The sequence below is a fragment of the Neoarius graeffei genome, chromosome 4 (assembly GCF_027579695.1).
Source record: "Neoarius graeffei isolate fNeoGra1 chromosome 4, fNeoGra1.pri, whole genome shotgun sequence".
Taxonomy (NCBI): Eukaryota; Metazoa; Chordata; class Actinopteri; order Siluriformes; family Ariidae; genus Neoarius; species Neoarius graeffei.
Window position 1 is genome coordinate 50,439,336 of NC_083572.1, and position 25,099 is coordinate 50,464,434.

General features: G+C 43.2%; 1 protein-coding gene across 1 annotated transcript in view; it reads right to left on the reverse strand.

Moving 5' to 3' along the window:
• Nucleotides 1-25,099, reverse strand: part of ilrun (inflammation and lipid regulator with UBA-like and NBR1-like domains) — a 109,969-nt gene that overhangs the window by 28,020 nt on the left and 56,850 nt on the right. The window contains exon 4 of the mRNA XM_060918236.1: nucleotides 3,242-3,546. Within this exon, the coding sequence (XP_060774219.1) occupies nucleotides 3,242-3,546 (305 nt within the window). The remainder of the gene's footprint in view (nucleotides 1-3,241; nucleotides 3,547-25,099) is intronic.

The window sequence follows — 25,099 nt, forward strand, 5'->3', positions numbered from 1 at the left end:
TGGGGTGACCATCAAGCACAAGCAGGATGGCAAACTGATTAATACCAGACGCCTGAAGAACAAGTCGGTGCCCACCACCACCATGGGAGTATTTCTATATGCTGATGATGCAGCTGTTGCTACTGATAATGTTGAAGATCTCCAGACAGCCACCAACTCACTAAAGAGTGCATGCAATAGTTGGGGGCTAACAATCAGCAAGCCGAAGACAGAGGTATTACATCAAAACTGTGCAGACCCTCCTCCAGTCATGCTTGATGACCATCAGCTCAAGAGGGCCAACGAGTTCACCTACTTGGGTAGTGTAATGAGTGATGATGCATCACTAGATAATGAAATCAGCAGGAGAATATCAAGGGCTGCAGCTGCATACAAGTCCCTCAAATCCAGGTGCTGGGACAGATCAGGGCTATCTATTACAACAAAGCTCACAGTCTATCAAGCTGTCGTCCTCCCAACGCTCCTCTATGGTAGTGAATCATGGGCCACCCTTGCCAAGTACATCCACAGGCTTGAGGTATTCCATCAGCAGTCCCTCCAGCGCATTATGAATATCAGGTGGTGGCAGCATGTCACAAACCAGGAGGTCCTGTCCAGAGCAAAGACCACCACAGTAGAAACTATGCTAAGAGGCAACAGGCTGAGATGGTTGGGACGTGCGCAGGATGGAAGAACATCGCATCCCCAAACAACTTCTGTTCGGAGAACTCAAGAATGGCTCCTGAAACCACGGCAGACCCCTAAAAAGATGGAAAGACTGTGCCAAAGATGACGTCAAGTGTTATGGCATCAACCCCTCATCCTGGTTCCAGGAGACCGCAGACTGAGACAAGTGGCGTCACAACCTAAGACGGGGCAAGACCACCTCAGAGGCCCAACTGACAACCCGTGCCGCCCAGCGCCGTGACAGAGTTCCCTACTGTTGCCAGCGACAAGGATTGGAGTGAGTGGACTGTCTAAACAATTAAAAATAAAACCAATGGGGGCAGCCATGGTCTAAAGGTTAGAGAAGCAGCCTTGGGGCCCAAAGGGTCACTGGTTTGATTCCCTGGACCGGCAGTAAAAATCCATGGCTAAAGTGCCCTTGAGCAAGGCACCTAACCCCCAACTGCTCCCCAGGTGCCAAGTAGCGGTGTGTGTGCTTGTCGTACGTCGCTCTGGATAAGAGTGTCTGCAAAATGCCTGTAATGTAAAGTAATGTAATTACAGCTAGGAACAACTAAGATTATGCAGCCTGATAATCGTGATTCATTTTTTATTTCATCGATTCAAAATCATCATAAATTTGTCGCACCATATATTGTTACATGCCTAACTCGTACATTCAAAAAGAAAACTACAAATTTTAAACATTACTTTGTTACCAAGATCTAGGAAAAAGAAATCAAAATAAAACTGATGCGAGACATTTGATCAGGGTACAAAGACATAAAAACCTTAATTTTATCTGCCACGCCTTTGCTAACGCCTAGATAATTTTAGTAACCAGCCACTGAAATAAATAGCACAGATTTAGGTGGCATTTAAAAAGCAAATTACATTACTGCAGTGGTTAAATTCTGCTTTGAAATTGAATGGAAAGAAGCTCAATAACATATCAATTGTGAAACAAAATGCCTTGGTCAAATGGGGTCTTGCCACAAGTTTATATGGATCACCCAAACCATGCATGAACATGACACCCACCCAATTTGTTGATTGTGGAAAGACAAAAGAAGCTGCTATTATACTGACAGCTAGCTATTCTGGAGGCTTTCAAGAAAGTATGAAAAATCAATGTGATTGTACCAGTCGTTACGGACTGTGACGCATATGACAGCAAAAGAGATGCTGCTGTCTGGCATGGTGTGGCTGTTAAATAAGGCTTATATACTTGTGCTTTTATAAGATTTAGATAAGGTTAATTAAATGATCTGAAATGCCAACATTCAGTTAAAATTCTGTGGTTATGACAGGCCTGATAATGATCAGTTAAAAACAGTTTAGTGTTCCCCCTGAGTTTACTGGCTTGGGGTGCTGGATGAGAACTGTCACCTGCAAGACCCCTCCCCATGGATCCTATAACAGAGCATTTGGACCTTAACAGTTAAAAGGAGTCACATTTAAATCTTCACATTTATTTTTGAACAATTTTATAATATAGCTTTTTTTTTAAAATATCCTGTGGTGAGTCCTGTGCTGAGGGGATGCAGTTTCAGCAGGAGAGCTGATAGTGTTCTATTCAGGCAGAATTTTGATTTCAAAGGTGGTGGGGGACAAAGTACAGGCACAAATCCTCAAAAGGGCTTAAGTTTTTCAGATACCCCTACCTGAGGTCTATCTGCTGTACTCCGGTCTCTCTTGAAAAAGAACCCTTGATCTCAATTAAATTACCTGATTAAATAAAGGTTGTATATAAATGAGGAATAAATCTTGGAGGAAAGTTCATCCCTCTAATACAGTTCCACAGACTTATCAAGGAGCACTGAAGATATTCTGGAGACTCATTGTGGCCTCACTGCTAAGACACTTTATTTTGGTTTCAATTTGTCAGCCATCTGTTCCACAGCCTCTCATACCTTATTGCTTGAATTCTGTAATTTGCTCACCTCTCCGCTGCCTATCACGCCTTTGATTTATGTGTTGAGTGAAGTACAGTAGTCGACTGTGCTCGTTTGAAATAAGTCGTTTTCTATGGCTAGCTAACGATGTTTACAGTGATATATTCCAGCATGATCTCACTATGGATATTTGTAGTATAATGCCAGCTAACTTAATATAGTGTGTCTGAAGACATCACTCACACCCTTAAAAAAATAAAAAATATTTATATTAAAAAACAAAAACAAACACAAAAAAACCCCCCAAAACACCCTGCTTGGGGGTGGGGTGGGGGGTTGCTCTGACATTGCTAACTATTGCTTGAATCAAATCATTTTTGAGTACACAAGAGGAGAGCTGAGCTTAAGCAAGGAGCGTTTCTGCATGGTCCTAGTGCCTGGACTCCATTTTTGAGCAGGCGCACTTTCTGCGTAGTCCCAGTGCCTGCGCTACGGTTTTTTTGGCCCTTAAAATGTTTAAAACGTGTGCATGCGCGAGCGTGTCTCTCTGTGTGTGTGTGGGGGGGGGGGGGCTCCCCCAACATAATGGTAGGGGAAACATGGGCGATGCCCTTAAATATGTACACGAACAGAGAAATATATTTAAGATTCAATTAAGGCTTGATCGTGCGTGAAAGGAGGAAAAACCCCCATGTACTTACCTGGCTGTAAGTCACTACTGATAAGTTGTTTTGTAGACCATTTGGCGTAATATTTACAGAGTTGTGAGAGAGTCCATTTTGATCTTGCTGTATGGAGTCCAGAGGGGCCACCCAGGGGCCTCTGGTGTCTTTTAGGGTCTCTTCGTTGGCATCTTGCTTGTTCTTCTGCGGTGAGGCGAAGGGGTTGAAGTCTCCCTCAACGTTGCGGTGCGGCTGAGTGTTGAACTCCGTCTCGAAGGAGGATAGCTGCTGTGTGACCCCAAGCAGACCCCCAACCTCTACGCTCAGGATCACCCAGATCACATCTACACAATTCAGAATACACAAAAGATCATTTTTATTGGACAAAAATACACCGAATTGACAGTTTATTTGTAACATCTACATTGTAGTGTTTTGTTGTACAGAGCAGAAAATATTGTGCTACAGTTTCTACCAACTGGAAGGCTGCACAGTCTGAGATTTAAGAATTGCATACAACACTGAAGCAGTGAAAAGTTGCTTGTGCAGCCATTCCTAAAGATACATGGTACATTAACATGCAAGACATGTCCATTCAAAGTGCTGATAAACTATAGTCATAAAGGGACTAGATGAACAACAATGTTGAAATACATGGTGCTGTTCAGATGTTCTTCAATGGGTCACTGGCCTGTACTATTCACACTGGACAGGACGACACAGAGGACCTCCCATTGTTTGACCTAAATTTGCATCTGGCCATCAGCATGATACCAAATAAATCTGGGTTTAACTGAACAAGCAGCTCTTTCCAATCCTCAGTGGTCCTGAGCTCATGAATAAGAGCTAATCTTGTTCTTTGAACCAAGGCGGCACTCAACTATTATAGTCCATTCAATCCAAAGTTTAAAAGTGGGCTGTTCCAAACCAACATTCTACATAATCACTTGCATTTTGGATTGATTTATCTAGTCAAGCACCATCTGTTTGGTTGCTCATTTCAGAAAGCTCTCCTTGGACCCTTCCACTGCAAGCTGTTTTTGTCCACATAATCATTGAACTCTGACTCAGTTGAAAACAACTGATGCTAGAAATGCTAGCCTGCCAGGTTTTTACAATATACTGGAGTCATAGATAAGATAAATTTACGGTATTTTGATATACTGAAATTTGAAAAGCCTGGATTTTCCTTATCTACACCTGTTGGCATAACATTTTGAAAAAAAAAAAAAATCATAGTGACGCATTAGATACGACAAACGATTTCAACCATAACACTGTTTTCCTTCCCTATTCATTTAATGGTCAGAAAACACTGTGTGTGTGTGTGTGTGTGGGGGGGGGGGGGGTACAAATTGAAATACAAAAAACAAATTTTCAACAAGTGTGAAAACTCTGTCCACGGTCTTGGAAAAATGTTAAATAGCTACCATATAAAGTAATTACCAAACAAAGTCCTGTTTCTGCTATTTTAGCAACATTATTTCAATATGTGGTCCACACTAAGTTTTAAAAATATTTTAAAAAGAAAATGATCTCCATCCAGACGAGCATTTTATTGCTGTATCAGAAATAATCTCCAGCCACACTAACGCACATCATGTGATCATTCACATATAGTGGGCATGCGCATGCTGGTATAAAACAACTGATGCTGTTTGTTTTCTTCTTGTATTGAGGTATTTCACCTGACGTCACAGGGTCACGTGACGCCCCGGTGTCCGCCATTTTGGACGGCAAGCTAGCTAATGTCAACAACAGTAGCTGGTATGTTACTGTAGCAATGTTTACGTTCAGTCATTTGGATGACTGTTAAAACCTTTCAGTCTCAAGTTTTTCCTTTACTGGATTTACTAGTTTACTGAGCTAGCGCGCGCGCTAGCCAGGCGCCCGGCCGGCAAGCGCGCGCGCTAGCCAGGCGCCCGGCCGGCAAGCGCGCGCGCTAGCCAGGCGCCCGGCCGGCAAGCGCGCGCGCTAGCCAGGCGCCCGGCCGGCAAGCGCGCGCGCTAGCCAGGCGCCCGGCCGGCAAGCGCGCGCGCTAGCCAGGCGCCCGGCCGGCAAGCGCGCGCGCTAGCCAGGCGCCCGGCCGGCAAGCGCGCGCGCTAGCCAGGCTCCCAGCAGATAAAATAGTCCAAGTCCGGCCAGTTAAGGATAATATCTTGAGGTTGTTTAGAGAGTTCCAGCAGTGTTTCTCTGTCGTATGTAATCAGTGCAGATGAAATTTGCACATCTATACACTTAAACACAACTAGGAAAACAAACAAAAACGATTGCAGGAGGGGTACACAAAGACATCAGCCATGATGGGTGCCATCTTGAAGAGTTTAGCCAACCTAAAGTTACACAGGGCTAGCTGGCAGCCAGCTTCTATGATGGCCCTAAGGCTGTCGTTTATCATCTTATGCTATGTCTATATTGTTTGTTTTAAAATGCATCACTTTGCTATGTTTGCGCCAGGTGTCTACACTGCTCCGGAGTTTTTGAGCCCTTAAAACGGCGACTTTTGAAAATGGCCCCATTTTAGTTTGAAAACTCCAGGGTAACGTTTTAATGTCGATGGGCAAAAACGGAGATGTTTGGAAACGATTGTGCGAACACCCATGTTTGCTTCCTGATTGGGTCTTATCAGTCACGACGTATCCTTCCCTGATTCATCATGCTCCTATCACATGACCTTATTGAGGTATTTCACTCACGTGACCAAGTCATGTGATGCTGCCATTTTGGACGGCACGGCTCGAATCAGTTTGAATGCGAGGAAGGCGACAAACAAAAAACATAAAAGAAAAAGGAGCGAGATGCAGAAAACACCTTCACTATCCAGCGACGTAGGGCATTTACAGGGCGAGCAGAGGGAGAGGTATTTGCAAAAATTGAGGTTAGTAGGCTTAGAGAGCGACGTTTGCCTGCTTCCACCAGGATTGTTCACTGACGTACGGAAGTACACAAAGCCCTCGTCTTTACCTGACTTCGGCCCACATGATCTGTATACCTATATCGTTAAAAACCCATCTCCGTACACAGGTATTGATCTGAAAGCGTATAAGAGTTTGGATGCCTACTTGAAGCGCGCGCGCTAGCCAGGCTCCCGGCAGGTCGGCTATTGCGCGCTAGCTCCCGGCTTGCCCGAGCGCGCTAGCTCAGTAAACTAGTAAATCCAGTAAAGGAAAAACTTGAGACTGAAAGGTTTTAACAGTCATCCAAATGACTGAACGTAAACATTGCTACAGTAACATACCAGCTATGATGTTGTTGACATTAGCTACTGCTAACAGCTAGTTGCTAATACACTGCTACAACTACACCGATCCTAATAATACAGTTCTTGGTCATTGCCTGGTAACAGCAAACTTATAACGGGCCATGTCTCAACAGACTAAGAAGTTATTTCAATGACATTTAATAACATTTTGTTTATCCTGAGGATCGAAAGTAAATGAAAATGTGAACAAACCTTAGCTGTAATAAGATGGCGACCACCGGCTCCAGGGACGACCCACTGATGTAGGCATGTTACCCAGCCTGACACAAAATATTTGTAGGCATCCAAACTCTTATACGCTTTCAGATCAATACCTGTGTACGGAGATGGGTTTTTAACGATATAGGTATACAGATCATGTGGGCCGAAGTCAGGTAAAGACGAGGGCTTTGTGTACTTCCGTACGTCAGTGAACAATCCTGGTGGAAGCAGGCAAACGTCGCTCTCTAAGCCTACTAACCTCAATTTTTGCAAATACCTCTCCCTCTGCTCGCCCTGTAAATGCCCTACGTCGCTGGATAGTGAAGGTGTTTTCTGCATCTCGCTCCTTTTTCTTTTATGTTTTTTGTTTGTCGCCTTCCTCACATTCAAACTGATTCGAGCCGTGACGTCCAAAATGGCAGCATCACATGACTTGGTCACGTGAGTGAAATACCTCAATAAGGTCATGTGATAGGAGCATGATGAATCAGGGAAGGATACGTCGTGACTGATAAGACCCAATCAGGAAGCAAACATGGGTGTTCGCACAATCGTTTCCAAACATCTCCGTTTTTGCCCATCGACATTAAAACGTTACCCTGGAGTTTTCAAACTAAAATGGGGCCATTTTCAAAAGTCGCCGTTTTAAGGGCTCAAAAACTCCGGAGCAGTGTAGACACCTGGCGCAAACATAGCAAAGTGATGCATTTTAAAACAAACAATATAGACATAGCATAAGATGATAAACGACAGCCTTAGGGCCATCATAGAAGCTGGCTGCCAGCTAGCCCTGTGTAACTTTAGGTTGGCTAAACTCTTCAAGATGGCACCCATCATGGCTGATGTCTTTGTGTACCCCTCCTGCAATCGTTTTTGTTTGTTTTCCTAGTTGTGTTTAAGTGTATAGATGTGCAAATTTCATCTGCACTGATTACATACGACAGAGAAACACTGCTGGAACTCTCTAAACAACCTCAAGATATTATCCTTAACTGGCCGGACTTGGACTATTTTATCTGCCAGGACTCTTACAGGCTGGACCCGCTAGCAGCGGAGTTGAGTGAATGACGCAGCCAGAGGAAGGACCAACCCAAGCGGCGGCGAGGCAAGAGAGGTGGGCTACATGCTAGGCTAAAGACCACCTCTCCCCAGCCGTATGCTTGCTAACATCCATTCTCTCAAAAATAAGATGGCTGAACTCAGAGTCAGAATTATATCTCGGGGAGAAGCGAGAGACTGCTGTGCGCCGATTTTCACTGAGACCTGGCTATCGGACAATAACCCAGAATCAGCCGTCCAGCTACACACGCCATTCATTGTGGGAACTGCACAGTGGCATTGGTCAAACTCAAAGGTGGGGGAACGTGGATTTACATTAACAACCGATGGTGCTCAGATGTGCAGACTGTCAATAAACACTGTTCAAGTGATGTTGAGTACCTAATGCTGAAATGCAAACCCTTCTACTTACTGAGGGAGTTTACTACCGTGTTCATCCTGTCTGTTTACATTCCTCCACACGCAAACCCCACAGCAGCACTGGGGATATTGCATAAGGCTATAAACACACAAGAAATCAAATACCCCAAGGCAGTGTTTATAGTGGCTGGTGACATTAACCACTGTAACCTATGTACTGTGACGCCAACATAACGTCACTTTTCCTACACGGGGGAAAAACACACTAGATCATGTATACAGCAATGTGAGGGGGGCATACAAGGCTGTACCTCATCCTCACTTCTGACAGTCAGACCATATCTCTGTGTTCCTCTACCTGGCATACAGACAACTCCTGAAACAAGCACCCACTACAAGAAAAACTGAAAGTATGGAAAAAGAATCTGAACAGGAACTTCAGGACTGCTTTCAGTGCACTCAGTGGGGTGTTTTTAAGACTGCTGCAATGAATGAGGACGGCGCTGTCAACCTGGAGGAACACAGTTCAGTAGTCTCCAGTTACATAAGCACCTGCACTGACTTCACTGTGCTCCACAAACACATCTGGTCATATTCAAACATTAAACCTTGGATTAACTCAGAAGTTTGCTCTGCGCTTCATGCTCGCTCCAAGACATATGCTTCAGGCGATGTCAAAAAATCCAGATACAACCTACGAAGAGCCGTTACGGAAGCCAAGAACAAGTACAGACTGAAACTGGAGGGTCACTACACTACTGCTGATACCTAGCACATATGGCAGGGACTGGAAAACATCACAGACTACAAAGACAGAAGTAGAGCGATGTCCATTGACAGCCACTTCTCACCAGAGTTGTTCAATTAATTCTATGCCCCTCTTTGATGCCCACAACACCAAGCCAGTGGGCAGGGAGGGGTCTAGTGAGTGTTCATCACCACTATTCACTAGGGCTGGGTTCAAAAGATCGATCCACGATCCGATATCGATTCACGTTCAAAAAAATACGAGATCGATTCAAAAAAAAAAAAAGTGTGGATCGATCTCTTCCAGGTGGCTATAGGCACTATTTTCTCGACCGCGCAAGGACCGCTATAAAAAGCGGGTGCCGGCAAACAAAACCGAAACTTAAGAATGCGAGATGGCTGAAGCTGCACAGCTAAAATTACCGCCTGGCCTGAAAGCTGATGTATGGCATTACTTTGGATTCAAACGTTACGAGGACAGAGACGAACTCGACAGAACAAAAGCAGTGTGCAAACTGTGCCACATAGAGGTAAAATATAGTGGCAATACAACCAATCTCCGCAACCACTTATCCAGACACCACGCCGACACAGTTTCAGCTAAACCTGCGGCGAATCAAACTGCACTGGAGAAGGCATGTGATGTTAAATTTCCTTCAAATTCTCAGCGTGCCTTGAGCATAACCGAGGGTGTCGGAATATTTATTAGTAAAGACCTACGCCCCTACAGTGTCGTAGAAAATGCTGGATTCAAACTATTGGTGAAGAGACTGGAACCACGCTATGTCCTGCCCAGTCGCAAACATCTGAGCGAAACTGTTATCCCAAAAATGTATGCGAAAACAAAAGACACTCTTGCACATTCGCTGAAGTCTGCCGAGAGGGTGGCGTTGACCTGCGACTGCTGGACCTCAAGAAATACCTATCTGTGAAGAATCAGATATGACACGGTATCAAGAAATACCGTGTCATATCTGACTATTACATGTCATCACATTGACGAGGAATGGAGGCTAGTCTGAGCTACTGTTTTTTATTTTCTTTGTGGTCATTGTTGGTTAGTTCTGGCCATTGTTTTAATCCTGCCATGGGTATGTTAATCAACCAAAAGATGGCCACCAACTGTCATGGTTACACTCTGAGACTTATCAGTCAAGCATCATTTCTTACACAATTGCTGTGGTTGCTGAGGTGCTTTTTTTTCTTTGTGGTCAGAAACCCTGCCATGGGTATGTTATTCAACCAAAAGAGGGCCACCAAATGTCATGGTTTTGATTTAGAATTCAAATAAAACCTGGATTTTTTTCATTCCAAAATAAATCCTTTATTGACTCTTCTCTCTCTGTGTGTCCCTCTTACACATACACAGATACATGCACAAACACATATGGGGCTGTTCCTGTCAATAGTTTTTACTTTAAAGTGACAATCCAGCAATATCTAAGTAGATCGATATCGGATCGAATCGTGACCTTATGAATCGGAATCGAATCGATCCAGGAAATCTGGATCGATTCCCAGCCCTACTATTCACAATATCATCTGCTGATGTGGAAAAGTCTCCGAGGAGGATAAACCCCCGGAAGGCAGCCGGCCCAGATAACATCGTGGGACGTACACTCAAAATCTGCGCTCCAGAGCTTGCTGGTGCTCTGACTGACATATTAACCTATCCCTTTCATGAGCCACAATCCCCATCTGCTACAAAACAACCACCATCATTCCACTGCTGAAAAAAGGCAAAGCTTACTGCGTGAATGATTACCGGCCCATTGCACTGACTCTCATAGTGATGAAACGCTTCGAAAGAATAATCATGAGCCACATTCAGACATTCATACTTGACACAATAGACCCCCCCAACAGTTTGCATACAGACCAAACAGGTTGACCGAGGACAGTCAGCACAGCAATGCATACAGTTCTCACACACTTGGAGAACAAGGACTGCTACACCCGATTACTGTTCACTGACTATTGAGGTATTTCACCTGACGTCACAGGGTCACGTGACGCCCCGGTGGCCGCCATTTTGAACGTCAAGCTACATACTAACGCTGCAGACAGAGAGGGAGAACCGGCTTGAAAAAAAACGTGTTACAGACACCTAGAATAGATTAATTTGTCAGTAAGCACTCTATAAATAACCATGGTGTTTGCTTGTTGTGCTGTGGGCTGCCACAACAGACAGGGACAGCGTGCAGGACGCTCCTTTTACCGGTTTCTAGTGATGGGAATTTCGGCTCTTTTTCGGGAGCCGGCTCTTTTGGCTCTTCTTACTATAAGGAGCCGGCTCTTTCGGCTCCCAAGATTTTATTTTTGATTTAATTGCTGCAATTAACTAGTTAATTAATTACATTATTTATATTTTATCAATAGGATGTTTTCCATTTTATTTTTTAGTTTTTGTAGCCATTGTAAAGCTTTGTAAAGTATAGCAGTGTAACAATGTTCTAGCTATAGAAATAAAAACTTACCAATTAATAAATTATTTTCTCACAAACAATGCAAAACTGTGTTATATTACCAATATAAAATACACAGCTGATTTTCCCCTCCTCAGGTGCCTCACAGACTCCTCTCCCCTGCGCTCCACAGCTTTAAGCATTACACCAATTTTCATATTTTCACAGCTGTGAATGACATCAACCAAAAAAAGTAGGCGTACACCATGCTACTTTTTTTCCTTTGAATGGTAATAGACAACACAAAGACGCAATCAGACAACAACTTTTTTTGTGAAAGTCTCTCTCTCTCTCTGAGGCACCTAAGGACAAAAAAATAATTCGGCTCCCCAACTCGGCTCCCACCGAAGAGCCGGTTCCCGTCGTTCACTTCAAAGAGCCGGCTCTTTGAACCGGATCGTTCGCGACCGACACATCACTACCGGTTTCCTACTGACCCAGACAAGAGGGATTGCAGCTGTGAAGAGACAGGATTGGGAGCCAACAGAGTACTCCAGACTTTGCAGTGATCATTTCATTTCAGGTTAGTTTATCAGTTAACGCAATTTTGATAAAATATATAGCAAAAAGTAAATGGGTCAGTGTTTGTTAACCCATCTGAGCAGTGAAACAAGGCAGTGTTAATTTGTCTAGGGTTGCATGTAGCAGACATCAGACATAAAACGCAATAACAGAGGCTAGAAAGAAACGGGGGACAGAAATAAACAGGGAAATTAAGTAAAAAGATAAAAAAAAAAAAAAAAGAGCGCGGATCTCCAAACACATGAGAAGCCTCTCTTACGCACATTATCACGCGGACTCCACACACGCATCGCGTCTGAAGTCATAACTCATCAGGGGAAATCGTGTCCGCATTGGCATGTTCAAAAAACAACCTCGCGTCAACAATGATACCACACGCAAGAGAAAAAAAAAAAAAAACCCAGTCAGGCTACTCAACAACCAACCTGGCAGCAGCAGTCGTTGTCATGTAAACACAACACTGCGGATATGCAAATGCTTCCCGTTACACACGATTGCTATGTCAATAAACATCATTTTGCCAATATTTTAGAAACCCCCCAACATTTCCCAAATCATGTTTTCAAAGGATCTCATGTCTGTTTCAGGGGATCTCGGATCCCCCGAGTAACAAGACAGTGTTGTGAACATAGCCTACCTTGTACCGTTTCAAACTGCTGGGGTCATCCTTCATCAAACTTGACTTCTGTCGACAACCTTGGCTCCATACCAAGGCTGGGTACAGTGTTTGTGATAAAAGACAGATCCAATTTAACACGAATCACAGCTTACTTTCTTGTTAAAATGTGCAAAGGTCTCCACCATCTCATACCGCCTTGCACTGAAGGACTTAAGTGTGCCGTCCAAAATGGCTGCATCACGTGACTTGGTCACGTGGGTGAAATACCTCAATAGCTCGGCTTTCAACACTGTGATACCAGCTAGGCTCACCAACAAGCTCTGCACCCTAGGTGTGCCACCAATTCTCTGCAACTGGGTCCTGGACTTTTTAACAGGCAGACCCCAATCAGTCAGTCAGTCAGGCTAGGGAACATCATTTCCAAAATAATGACCATAAATACAGGAACCCCACAAGGCTGTGTTCCGAGTCCCATGCTGTACACACTCTTCACTCATGACTATGTCGTTACCCAGCTTAACACCAGCATTATTAAATTTGCAAACGACACCACAATCATTGGACTGATTTCTGGGGAAGACGAGTCAGAGTACAGGAGGGAGGTGGCAAGCCTTGTGAAGTGGTGCCAGAACAGTAATCTCTCTCAACATCAGCAAAACAAAGGAGATGATCATTGACACACGGAAAAAGAGAGTACAGCACCCACCACTGCATATTGGAGAGAGTGAGGTTGAGAGAGTTGCCACATTTAAATTCCTAGGCATTAACATCACTGAGGAGCTCACTTGGACCCACATCATCACAGACCTGGTGGGGAAAGCCCGACAGCGTCTGTACTTCCTGAGAGGCTGAGGAAGTTTGGCATGCCAAGCACTATTCTCAGCAACTTCTACAGATGTACAATTGAGAGCATCCTCACCCACTCCATCACAGTCTGGTATGGCAGCAGTACAGCACAGGACCGTAATGCTCTACAGTGGGTGGTAAAATCAGCAGAAAGCATCACTGGAACAGCACTCCCTGCACTGGTGGACAATTATAACACCAGAGTTCTTAGGAGGGCCCTGAACATTATCAAAGACACCACCCACCCACAACACAAACTGTTCATGCTGCTGCCATCAGGGAGACACTACAGGAGCATTGCAGCCAGAACAACTAGGTTGAAAGATAGTCCCCCCCCCATGCCATCAGGCCTGTTAACAAAACCCAGCCACTGCCTCTCCCCCCAGGTCCTGTAAAGTTTGCACTGCACTACCTAGTTATTTGCACCAACACTTTACTGCAATTTTTTAAAAATATTATTTTATGTCCTTGTTTTTAATTGCTTGATATATCTAATTTCTTTATTTTAATTACTTATTATTTAATTTTAAATTACTTTCTCTTGTTTTTAATGTCTTTACTCATGTTTAGGTTATGTTGCTGGAGGACTCTTAGGATAAGAATTTCATTGTACTGTGTGACACTGTCTCTAGTACATATGACAAAGCTGAACTGAATTCATGTTACAAGCAGGCTAGTCTGTTTGCTAGATTCAGGATGGGAAATCTTGTGAACAAGTTAACCATGAACAAAAGTACGGCACCCATCATGTAGACAATCTTTTTTCAATTTATTTTAGTGCTGTCAAGCGATTAAAATATTTAATCGCGATTAATGTCGCGACTGTCATAGTTAACTCGCGATTAATCGCAATTAAATCGCACATTTTTGTCACATGAAAAGCCATTGTAATTCTCTTAGCATAAAAAAGTGAATGGGCTTGCTTTGTACCAATGTTTTTTTTTTTTATTGCAGAGCATAACACGTCTTGTCACAGCCACTGCAAAGTCGGGCTGGAGCCGCCGATTGGAAAACGAAACCAAGCCGAGCACCGTGGCTCTTCGTTCCGAGGCGCGGGGCTAGCGCGCCCTGCCCGCGCTGGTTCTTTGGGGGGAAGGCAGAGGACTCTGGCTGTGCGGGGCGTGACATTACAGTCTAGCTGCTATCGTTTTTTGAAGCAAAGTCTCTGTTCCAAGTTCCTGGCAGTTTCAAAAGCTTATGAAAATCCTACATCGTGTCACAGAGCGTTAATCTCGCAATAAAAAAATTATCGCCGTTAAAACTGAGTCAAGTTAACGCGATAATAACGCAACATTTTTGACAGCACTAATTTATTTATGTGATCATGTGCACATTCCATTCCTGGAATTCTTTGTACAAACTGGGATGTACATGCATCAAACGTTTCATCAAGTTAGAGGCATTGCCTCCTCCCACTGCACATGACCTGAGGCACCATTTGCAGAAACATGTAGAAGGGGACTCCACCATCACTTGCCTTAAAAGCAAAATATGGCCATATCTCACTCAGAGAGCCTTGTTTCTCAACAATATTCAGCAATCTATTGTCACTAGTTTGCTGAGCAGTTGCCAAAATCTCTAGTGTCTTCCCAAACTTGGTGAGATAACTTGAAGCGGTGTTGCATGGTCACTGGTCAGAGGAAGAGCTCCGCCACTGTTAGCAGTAGACTCATGTCATGCCCATGAAAAGGGAGGGCAAAGGAACAAACTCTTAAAGGCGCATTTCAAAGCATAGTGAAAAAAGCGGCGAAATGCAGTAATGTTCTCATCTCATCTCATTATCTCTAGCCACTTTATCCTTCTACAGGGTCGCAGGCAAGCTGGAGCCTATCCCAGCTGACTACGGGTGAAAGGCGGGGTACACCCTGGACAAGTCGCCAGGTCATCACAGGGCTGACACATAGACACAGACAACCATTCACACTCACATTCACACCTACGCTCAATTTAGAGTCACCAGTTAACCTAACCTGCATGTCTTTGGACTGTGGGGGAAACCGGAGCACCCGGAGGAAACCCAAACGGACACGGGGAGAACATGCAAACTCCACACAGAAAGGCCCTCGCCGGCCCCGGGGCTCGAACCCAGGACCTTCTTGCTGTGAGGCGACAGTGCTAACCACTACACCACCGTGCCGCCCTGAAGTAATGTTAATTATCAAAATTTGTGAAATGATACCATACCATTTCAAATGTCAAATTTGCCTTTAAAAAAAAAAACCAGCCCCAGCTCAAGGGATGCAACACAAATGGAAAGGCAGCTGCCATTTAAGTGGAAAAAAACTTTTATTTAACACAAAAATATTTTACAAAACCACACAGGATAACCATGAGAACCAGTAAAGCCAGTAGTGTAATGCATGTGCATGCATGAAGATGAGAAATGTCATGGTGGGGTGGGGTGGGGCGGTGGGACAGAACAATTCTTTGTACAAACTGGGATGTACATGCATCAAATGTTTCATCAAGTTAGATGCATTGCCTCCGCCCCCCATGGAACCCTAATCCTTCCGCTTTGGAGGATGGTCTTGCTGTGCTGTCCTGTAGTGCAATAGCAAAAAATTAATAAACACAGCAAAGTAAGAAAAGACACCAGCATTATGCACTAAACAGAGCATGAGATAATGCATCTGCAACCATATTTTCAGATCTCCCAATATGTTTAATATCGAGGCATTATGACTGCAGAAATGACCATCCTGTCAAATGCTAATTCAGACACTGAAGAGTTAGTCAGTGGCTTATGATCCGTGTACACTACTAAGGGCAAACTAGAATTTACGTACCCTGTCAAGTGTTGTAAACCCCACACGAGCGAGAGCTTCTTTGTCTACAATGGAATAATTCTACTGATAAGCACTAAACTTCTTCGAGACGTTAACTGGGTGATCAACGCCATGTACATCAGATTGTACAAGAACAGCGCCAGCACCCACATTGCTAATTTAAAAGAACAGCCAAAGCACAGTGCAGTCAAAATAGGATTGGAACACGAGAGACTTAGGCCCTGTCCACACGGCAACGAATTCAGGTGAATCCGATAAAATTGTTTATCGTTTCGGCCTGGCGTCCACACGGCACTGGCGTTTTGGGTGCCCCAAAACGAAATTTTTTGAGAACGGGTTCCAGAGTGGAAAGATCTGGCAACGGCGCCATTGCGAAGTCGTCTGGATGAGTAGAACGGATTTGTTTACGATGACGTCACAACCACATGACTGAATGCTTCACGCCGGGTAGAAGTGTAACGAACTCGATGCGAGTTGTCAACAAATCCTATAACTTGGTTCATGAAACACGCTTACAAAATATTTTCACTGTGAATATTTATTGTGTAATGGTGCAAAGTGTGAGAGAGAGAGAGAGAGAGAGAGAGAGAAAATAGCCCTTAGGGCAGAGTCAATCCCGCCAGCAAAAATAGGGGAAAAAAAGGAGCGATCTCACCTCTTCAGATGTTGGTTTAAGTCCTACAATACATTCCTCAAAAAGGGCGTAGAAGAACAAATTAATCCATCAACGTGTAGCATTCAATTTATTCCGGACCATTAAAGACGCCGCCTTCCACGTAGAATCATGCGTCATCCTCGCCGCCATATTGGATGGGTCAAAGCGGAGAATAAAGATGCCTCATTCATGTGCTGCGTTTAACTGTACCAACAGGTTTGCCGTCCAAACGAGATCACATGGGATTACCTTTCACAGGTGAGACTGGAAAAATACTTTTCATTGTATTTGGTCATTATAATGTAATTTTACGAACAGATTTTTCTGACTTTGTGGCTAATATGAAGTCTCGCGCACAATAGTTTATGCGCATGCGTCCTTACTACTTCTATTGTTCTGGTGTCTCCGAAGGGACTGTCTTACAGCGCCCCTAGAGGTGTGGCATGTGTATTGCATCGTTTTCAGCAAGCGTTGCGTTGCCATATGTACCTGATATTTTACTGATCCGTTGCCCATGTGGACGCGATATTTTTTTTAATAACATCTCGTTGCCGTTGTCGTGTGGATGTAGCCTTAATATTTTTAAAGGCCAACTGACAGTTAGGGGTTCAAACAAATTTCACAGAATCCTTTAAATGGTGAGCGAATGCACATTTCACAAGGTTTACTGTCAGACAGGTGAGAGAAGACAGCCTTAATACGCTTAAGATGAGACTCCTGAGCATCAACATAAACAAGCTCTTCCAAATAAACTGCACAACCAACAACACCCAAAACTACGCAGTTCATAAGATGTTGGAATGTTGCTGGTGCATTCTGCAAACCAAAACTCTAAGAATACAGGCCTGAGGGAGTGATAAAGGACGAGATCTCCCATGCGCAGTGAACTGATGGCACGTGCCAGTAACCTTTCAATAAATCCAAGTTTGTTACAAATTTGGCCAACCCAATCTGATCAACACAATCTTTTACTCAGGGAAGTGGATAACAGTTTGGCGCCGGGGCAACAATTTTATTTAAAAAAAAAAAAAAAAAAGCCACCTTTAGGTGAAGTAGCTACATCTCACACAGAACGAGAAAACTCCAATCTTTAACTGAAAAATTTATTTCCAGAAAGACAAATCCCTCATTAAAAATAATTTGACAAAAACACATTTGCCACCACTCCTGGAAATTATAGTGGACACAATTAAACAAACGTTTCCCATTTAAATTGTATGTCTGAGTTAACTGGAGTGTGTAGGAACTTTCAAACTGTAATCCATGACTTCCTGATTAATTGGGGGACAAATATAAAATGGCACAGAAGCCAAAATCCCTTTGTCACCAACAAGTAGAGATGAAAGTGGAGCAAAGAAAAAAAAATCCTGAACTTTTGAAAGTCAAACTAAGGCCATGTACACACGTAGCCGGGTATTTTTAAAACTGAACATTCCCCCCCCTCCGTTTATAAAAATGTTTTATCCACATCACCTCGTCTTCGAAAAAAATCCCTTCCACACATAACTGAACATCTGCGTTTTCAATCACATTCATCAGCATTCCAAACCTGTAGATGGCATTATTTCCCCAAATCCTACCCCCTAATCACATCAGAATAGCCCTCTGTTGGCGTCACTTCCGCCTAAACATAAAACATGGCGCCAAGCTCGTTCGTCTGGACAGACTCTGAGACAGAATTGCTTCTAAACACAATTTTGGAGTATAAACTTCAAAAGACGCAAGAAAACGTTGATTGGGAATCTTGTCAGTAGTTGGGCTTCTAAAATTAAACATGTAAATAGCACCTGCACAATAATTAACGCTTTCAAGGCACTACTCCGATCCATTACTCTTTGTCCATGCTTAATCTGGCTTCTGCAGTAAACAAAGGTCGCACGTTTGACGTCAGGGCAGATTTGTTGTCATTTTTTTGGCGCAGATTGTGACGTTCTAAAACGCAAACCTCCGGTTATCTCTGTCTACAGGAAAAGGCATACACAGAGTTTTCAAAAATCTTCACTTTGCCCGGAGTTTTTTTAAATATTCGTTTTTGATGCGTTTTCATGTGGATGACAGGCCAAAACGTCTTCGATTTAGCAGATACCCGGCTACGTGTGGACGGGGTCTAAGATGGAGGGGAACATCCCCCCAAAAATTTTAACATAACACACAAAACCCTGCTTTCTAGTGCATTTTAGTACTTATTTCCACTAAAACAAGTTATAACTTTTAAGCCTTTTTCTTTCATGTACATTAATGATTAACATATCAAAAAATAACAAATTTAATTCCCCTAGTTAAGGAGTAATTTTCAGGAGTGCATTTAGAAAACGCGGTGATTTTCCTGCTACACAGTTCATTACTTTGAAAAAATCAGACAGTTGAAGGTAAACTCAGCAAAATCCCAAAACAGTCCTGTTAAAAAGTAAAGGTCTTTCTAAAAAGTAAAGGAGTTTCTAAAGCTTTCAGGTTTCAATGTTGGGGACACTGAGCCTCGTTTATCAATCTTTTAGTAGAGTTGTGCGTTTGCATAAGCTAAAGTGAACTAAAAATTTCCAATTCATATTTATGCGAGTTGAAGCCAATTGTTTACGTTAGTTCGTATTGTCTGTAAATTTAAACACACCAATTAATACCACGTATCAGGGGCGTAGCTAGGATTTTTTTTTTTTGGGGGGGGGGGGGGGGGGGGCGTCACACACTGACTGGCAACCTGAGTACATTATGTCACAAAAAATAATTACCATTGCTAGTTTTAGGTAGCTTAGAAACCGGCTCTTCCATTATTGCTGTTTCTTCCACGTTTTCTTGATGTTGTGTTCGAGAAACGGCACTAAAACTTCGCTTCGAAGCCACAAAATGCAACTTTGATGGAAAAAAAAAAAATACATAGTAAAATTGCTTACCTCTCTTCACGTCGAAAGGAGGAAAGTTTTGCTTGTTTTGACATGGCGAATTATTAACACAAGAAAATACTTGTAATTCGCAACTAAAAAGACTGCAGCTACACTGGCAGCTTGAACGTGCTTTCTAGTGCGATTGTGTTGCGCTTGCGCAGAACGGTGTCAGTCCTGCGTGCCTTAGCACGTGCACCTGAAGGCACGCCTAATGAGCCCTGGCACGCGCTCCGTTAACAAAGAACACCTGTCTAATCAGTGAACTATGTTTGGGCTATTTATGGACTGCGCCCATGCAAGGATGAAGCGAAGTATTACGCCACGTCTAGGAACGTGAAAAATCCAAAAAAATACATTTCTCCATTCGGAAAACCGGAGATTTTCAAGATTTTTGTCAAATATCCGGATTTCCGGGTAAATCCAGAAGACTTTCATCTATAAACGAGAACTGTTACAAACTTGCCTGGAAGAGGACCCAAATCCCCCCGGGGAAGAATTTGTTTTTCTCTGAATAAATTTACTTCAATTAAAGGATAGGGTTTTCTCATTTTTTTTGAGTGGGAGATGAAGGTACTACACCAAACCTGGGCATTTTATGGCCCGCGGGCCACATGGCCGCGTAAGGTTAATTAGAAATTACAAAAAACAAACGCATTTTCTAATTTTACCTCATGCATGGACTGAATGTGCATTGCTTTTATTTTGAAGTTGTGTTCAACAAAAACGCAATGTGCGCGACATGAACATGACATGAAATCCCACGAAACCTAATCCCATGATGATTACTTCCGTAATTTGTCCAGACCAACCACAAACTTGTACGTCATCCTTCAAACGGTCCAGCCAATCACATAGTGTGACGTCACCAGCAGGCGCCGGAGCCCGAGCCGATCTGTAGATTTCATACTGTACCTACACCGAATCGACACGGCATCGTTATTATAATATGATGTATGTTGCTTGATATGTGGAGTAGAAAGACAACATTGTGATGTCTTTATTGTGTTTTGGGGTGAATGTGACTGGAAAAAAAAAAAGGTACAAACGTTCACATTTTGTTAACCATTGTTTTGGGAAATTTGATTGAATAAATGACATTTTTTGTAAGGCAACCTCGTTTTTTCCCCCATACTCTTACCAGTCTTATAGGTTTGTAAAAACAAATGTTATTTACTGCTTTATATAAAGAAATACAATTAATATTATGCAGAATTTAGTTCAGCCTTTTGGTCCGGCCCTCCACAAAATTCTGTTTCTCATGTGGCCCCATGGAAAAAATAACTGCCCACCCCTGGACTACACCAAAAGATGGACTTTTTTCTAACCCTTTTTACTGATCTTTAAAGTGGGTGCCAATAAGGATGGGCACTGTATTACTGTGCAGTGTGGGAAATAAATTTTAAGCAGACTGTCACAGGACAGACAAGTCTGAAATGTTGTCTGTCCGTCCAAATTTAGGCCTTAGGGCCCAGAAGCTGAAGGGCTTTAGATCACATTTTTGTGATCTTCAAAGGTCAAATTACACTAGAGATTAGTTGCCAATTACACTACAAACTGAATATAATTTACAAGAAAATATCAAAAGATTCAAGAAAAACATGTTTAAAGTTATACCTAAGAAAACAGTAGCGCACACAGGTCAGTCCCATGTCTACAAAAAAGCATGGAGGGCAAGGATGTTCCAGTTGGTTATAACTTCTCATATACAGGTACTATACAGGTACTATTATAACACTCATGAAACATGAGGTCAACAATTAGTTTTTATACTATGTTTATAATAAGTCTATAAGAAATTTAGTAATTAACAATATAACTATTCTTAGATAGAGTTAAAATTTTGATTACGAGATTCCAAGTTACTTTAACAAAATGACTTAAAATGACTCAAAACTAGACATGGTCATATCATTTGGCATTCAGAATAAAAATCTGCTGGACTAGAACTTAGAAAATAGAAGAAAATAAAAACTATTAAAATATAAATCTATATTCTACAAAGCACGTTAAAATACGATGATAAAAAAAAAAATTGTCAGGGTCCAAAACCTGCAGTAGTCTTTTAACGTTAGTGGTATACCTACCCAGCTGATAACAGTGTTGTGTGTTGTCATGCTAGAATGCACTCCTACTCGCTGATGAGAGGCGACTTGTCATTCATCGAGAGTGTCTGTGATCGGCTAATCACAGGCTGTGTTACGACAACGTATTCGCCCAGTGTAACATTTGGAAGAAAACTGGAAGATCAGACCCATACCTTTACATTTTTTCATGGGCCATCCGGTTTGATGCTTTTGAAATACAGACGGACAAATATGAAAATACTGGTAAATGGTCGCCAGTCCGGCCTCATTTCCCACACTGCTATATATTATAGTATTTATGGATACCGTAAGCTTTTTCATATTATAGTTTTAAATGTATGGCTTTATAAATGCAGGGTTTTTTCTAGAAAAATTTAGTATGAGGGCGCTCACCATGGTGAGGGAGCGAAGCGGGGGGGATGGTGCCGGTTGTCCGTCCCCCTGCCGTGCAAAGCCTTTGAAAAATTGAGGCTACAATGGGACATTCTGAGGCTATCTGAGAGGGAAATTGTAGCAAATTGTCTGTCAACATTGAAAAAGAAAGAAGTAATCTTCTTCTGCCCCGGACAGTCTTTGGCTTTCTTCCGCTTCGTGCCATGGGATGACATCTTTAAATGCCCAAGTGTCAACAAAAACAACTCGCGAACTACTTCTGTCAAAAGCTCCCGCGCCGGTGGGTGAAAGGTCATTCAGTCTCGAGAAATCTCGCTCGACAAGTCAGCTGACCTTGTATGTAACCCATGTCAAATCTCGCGAGAGCAGCCGCGACAAGTAAACAACATGGCGCCTCAGTCTGGAAAACGCCAATTCGGATCGTTTTTGCACCGTCTGGCGGTGTATCTACTATGATTGGAATATTTTTGGAGTAATAATAACGTATTTGATGATCAGACACATTGTCACGTGGTGTTGCTGGGATGTTTTCATGGAGAAAAGATCGTTTTGAGAAAGACTGCATGTTGTGCAGTAGCATACAAGTGCATGGCCTAAGTGTGACTTGGGGTTCAATCGGCATTTCGGTAAGGGGGCGCACGCCGAGAGTAAGGGGGCGCAGTGCCCCTGTTCCCTGGTTTAGAACGAAAGCCTAAAATGTTTAGCTCTTTGTACTGTAAATACTAGTAAAATAATGTATATTATGCAGTTTTTTTTTAATATAATTTATATACAAAGTTTTTTTTTTTTAAATACTCAGTTAAACAATTTAAGCCTACATTACTTATCCAGAAAGGTTTTGGAGCAAAAGCACTAAACTTGTTTCTTTGTGCTATCAACACAAAATGTCAGTTATAGCTTGGATGTCTGGCAACAAAAACTTTTTTGCCAGGAAGATGATTGAGAGAGGAAAAAAAAAAAAAGTACAAAAAAGGCCAGGATTCTGGTTTTCTGTCATAAAAAAAAAATAATAATAATAAAAAAAAGTGGGTGGCATTCAACACAATGTCGGAATGAATTTCATTTTTAGGATCTAATTCAGACAGAAGTTGCTTAAAGGGGACACATTATGAAAAACTCAAATTTTCTGTGCTCGTGCACAAACATTTGGTGGTCTGGAGTGCCTAAAGGCCTCTGCATGCTCTTGCGACAAGGCTTTCGCAGATAGCTTTTCGCAGACAGTTGTAATTTATCGTTGAGTGGGGAGTAATAGGCGTGCGCGATGTTATTCACCGCCACAACGCAAGGGGGCGCGAAGTCGCGAAATCGCTAGGAGTAGTTGGTGGGTGTGGTTAGTGGAGTGTTTATCCTCTGGTTACTTATAATGACTAGAACTGGAGTCGTATAGATGTACGTACTTCCTCACTTCCTCGATCAACCGCTCTTCATATTGCTCCATCTTCGCTCGTGTTTTTAAAAACGCCGGTCGTGAAAACAAACCAAACCGGGAAAGTAGGGAAGCGGAAGTGCGTGTACAGCGGATGTAGAGTGGACCAATCAGAGCCCTCTTGTCTGCGACGCTGTCTGCGAGGCTTCTGCGGTGGTCACAATTTTTGGGAGGTGCGCGCAGAGCGTCTGCGAAGGTGGGGGGGCTACGCAGACACTGTCTGCGACGCCATCTGCGAGGACTGGGTTGTCAGCATAAATTGGCCTTAACAACTCACAAACTCTGTAATAAGACAACCTTGTCCGTTTCTTATGGGCTGCTTATTTCAGAAAACGTGCACCTCAACAAGTCGTTTCGATTTGGCTCCCCTTTCTGTGCCACTCATTAGAATTAGCTCATTAGAATCATGCTGCCCCCGATGTCAGTATCTCCACTCATGGCTTAGGAAGTACCTTTGCAAATGTATATTCATGAAGAAAGTGCTAGCTGACTGGTCAGTGGAAGAGGGGGCTGGTGCCATTTAAAGGAACAGGCTCTCAAATCAGCCGTTTTGCACATGACTGTTTAGAAAGTGTGAGAAAGGAGCTGCAGTGCTTCATCCTTGTGGTATTTTGACCAAAGCAAGTCACATACATTTCATTAAGACCTCAGGTAAGGCCCTAGTCATGCTACTGGTCCTAATTATGTTGCACAAGGGGTAAAATTGAAACATCCTTGTATATACCCAGTACTATACTTATTTCCTAATACCATAAAGTTAACAAAATCACAGGGAGTGGTAGCTTAGGTGGGGTTTACATTAGACCGTATCAGCGGATCATCAGATTAACGTTTTTAAAACGATTAGCGTGCACACAGCAACACCAATACATGATTCGCGTGCACACAGCAACGCCAATACACGGATACGCTCGGCTCCGCAGGCATCCTGCGCTCCAAATCACTCCGCCCTGAACAGCGAGTGCCCTCTGGAGGGTGCACACTCCGGCCCTGCGCAGCTCACAGAGCGCGCGAGTGAAGCGCACGAGCAGTGATTCGGGACTGAGACGCTGTGTGTGTGATCTCAGTGCATATCGGGCATGCGCGTCACTTACCACTTGTAAGTGGAAGGATGGCAAGCCTAAAGACAATCATAACTACACAATGGGCAGTATTTGCATCAGTATTTGCAGTATTTTCATACTTTTATACTCTTTAATGAAAGGTGATACAAGGCGGAAGTCCGCGCCGTTTTTCAGCAGTCGCGTCACATGACCAACGCCAGCGAATCAGGAAGGTGGATGTCACAGTGACGTTGTCCAATGACGACGCCAGCTAGAGCTCAGCACAGCATATCCGCGTATTCTCAATGTTTACACAGCACCGGACCAGACACGATCTGGATTGAATATGTGGACCCTGGCGGATTCCCGTTTCCCGGCGTTTCCAGGCGTTTTAATGTAAACGGACAGTGCATCCGTGAAGAAAACAAGACAGATACGGTCTAATGTAAACTTGGCCTTAATGGGGCCTAGTGCACATTATCCAGGCATCTGAATGAAGCAACAAGACAACTCTTCTGCTTCAAATAAGAAGGTGGTATAAACGCCATGT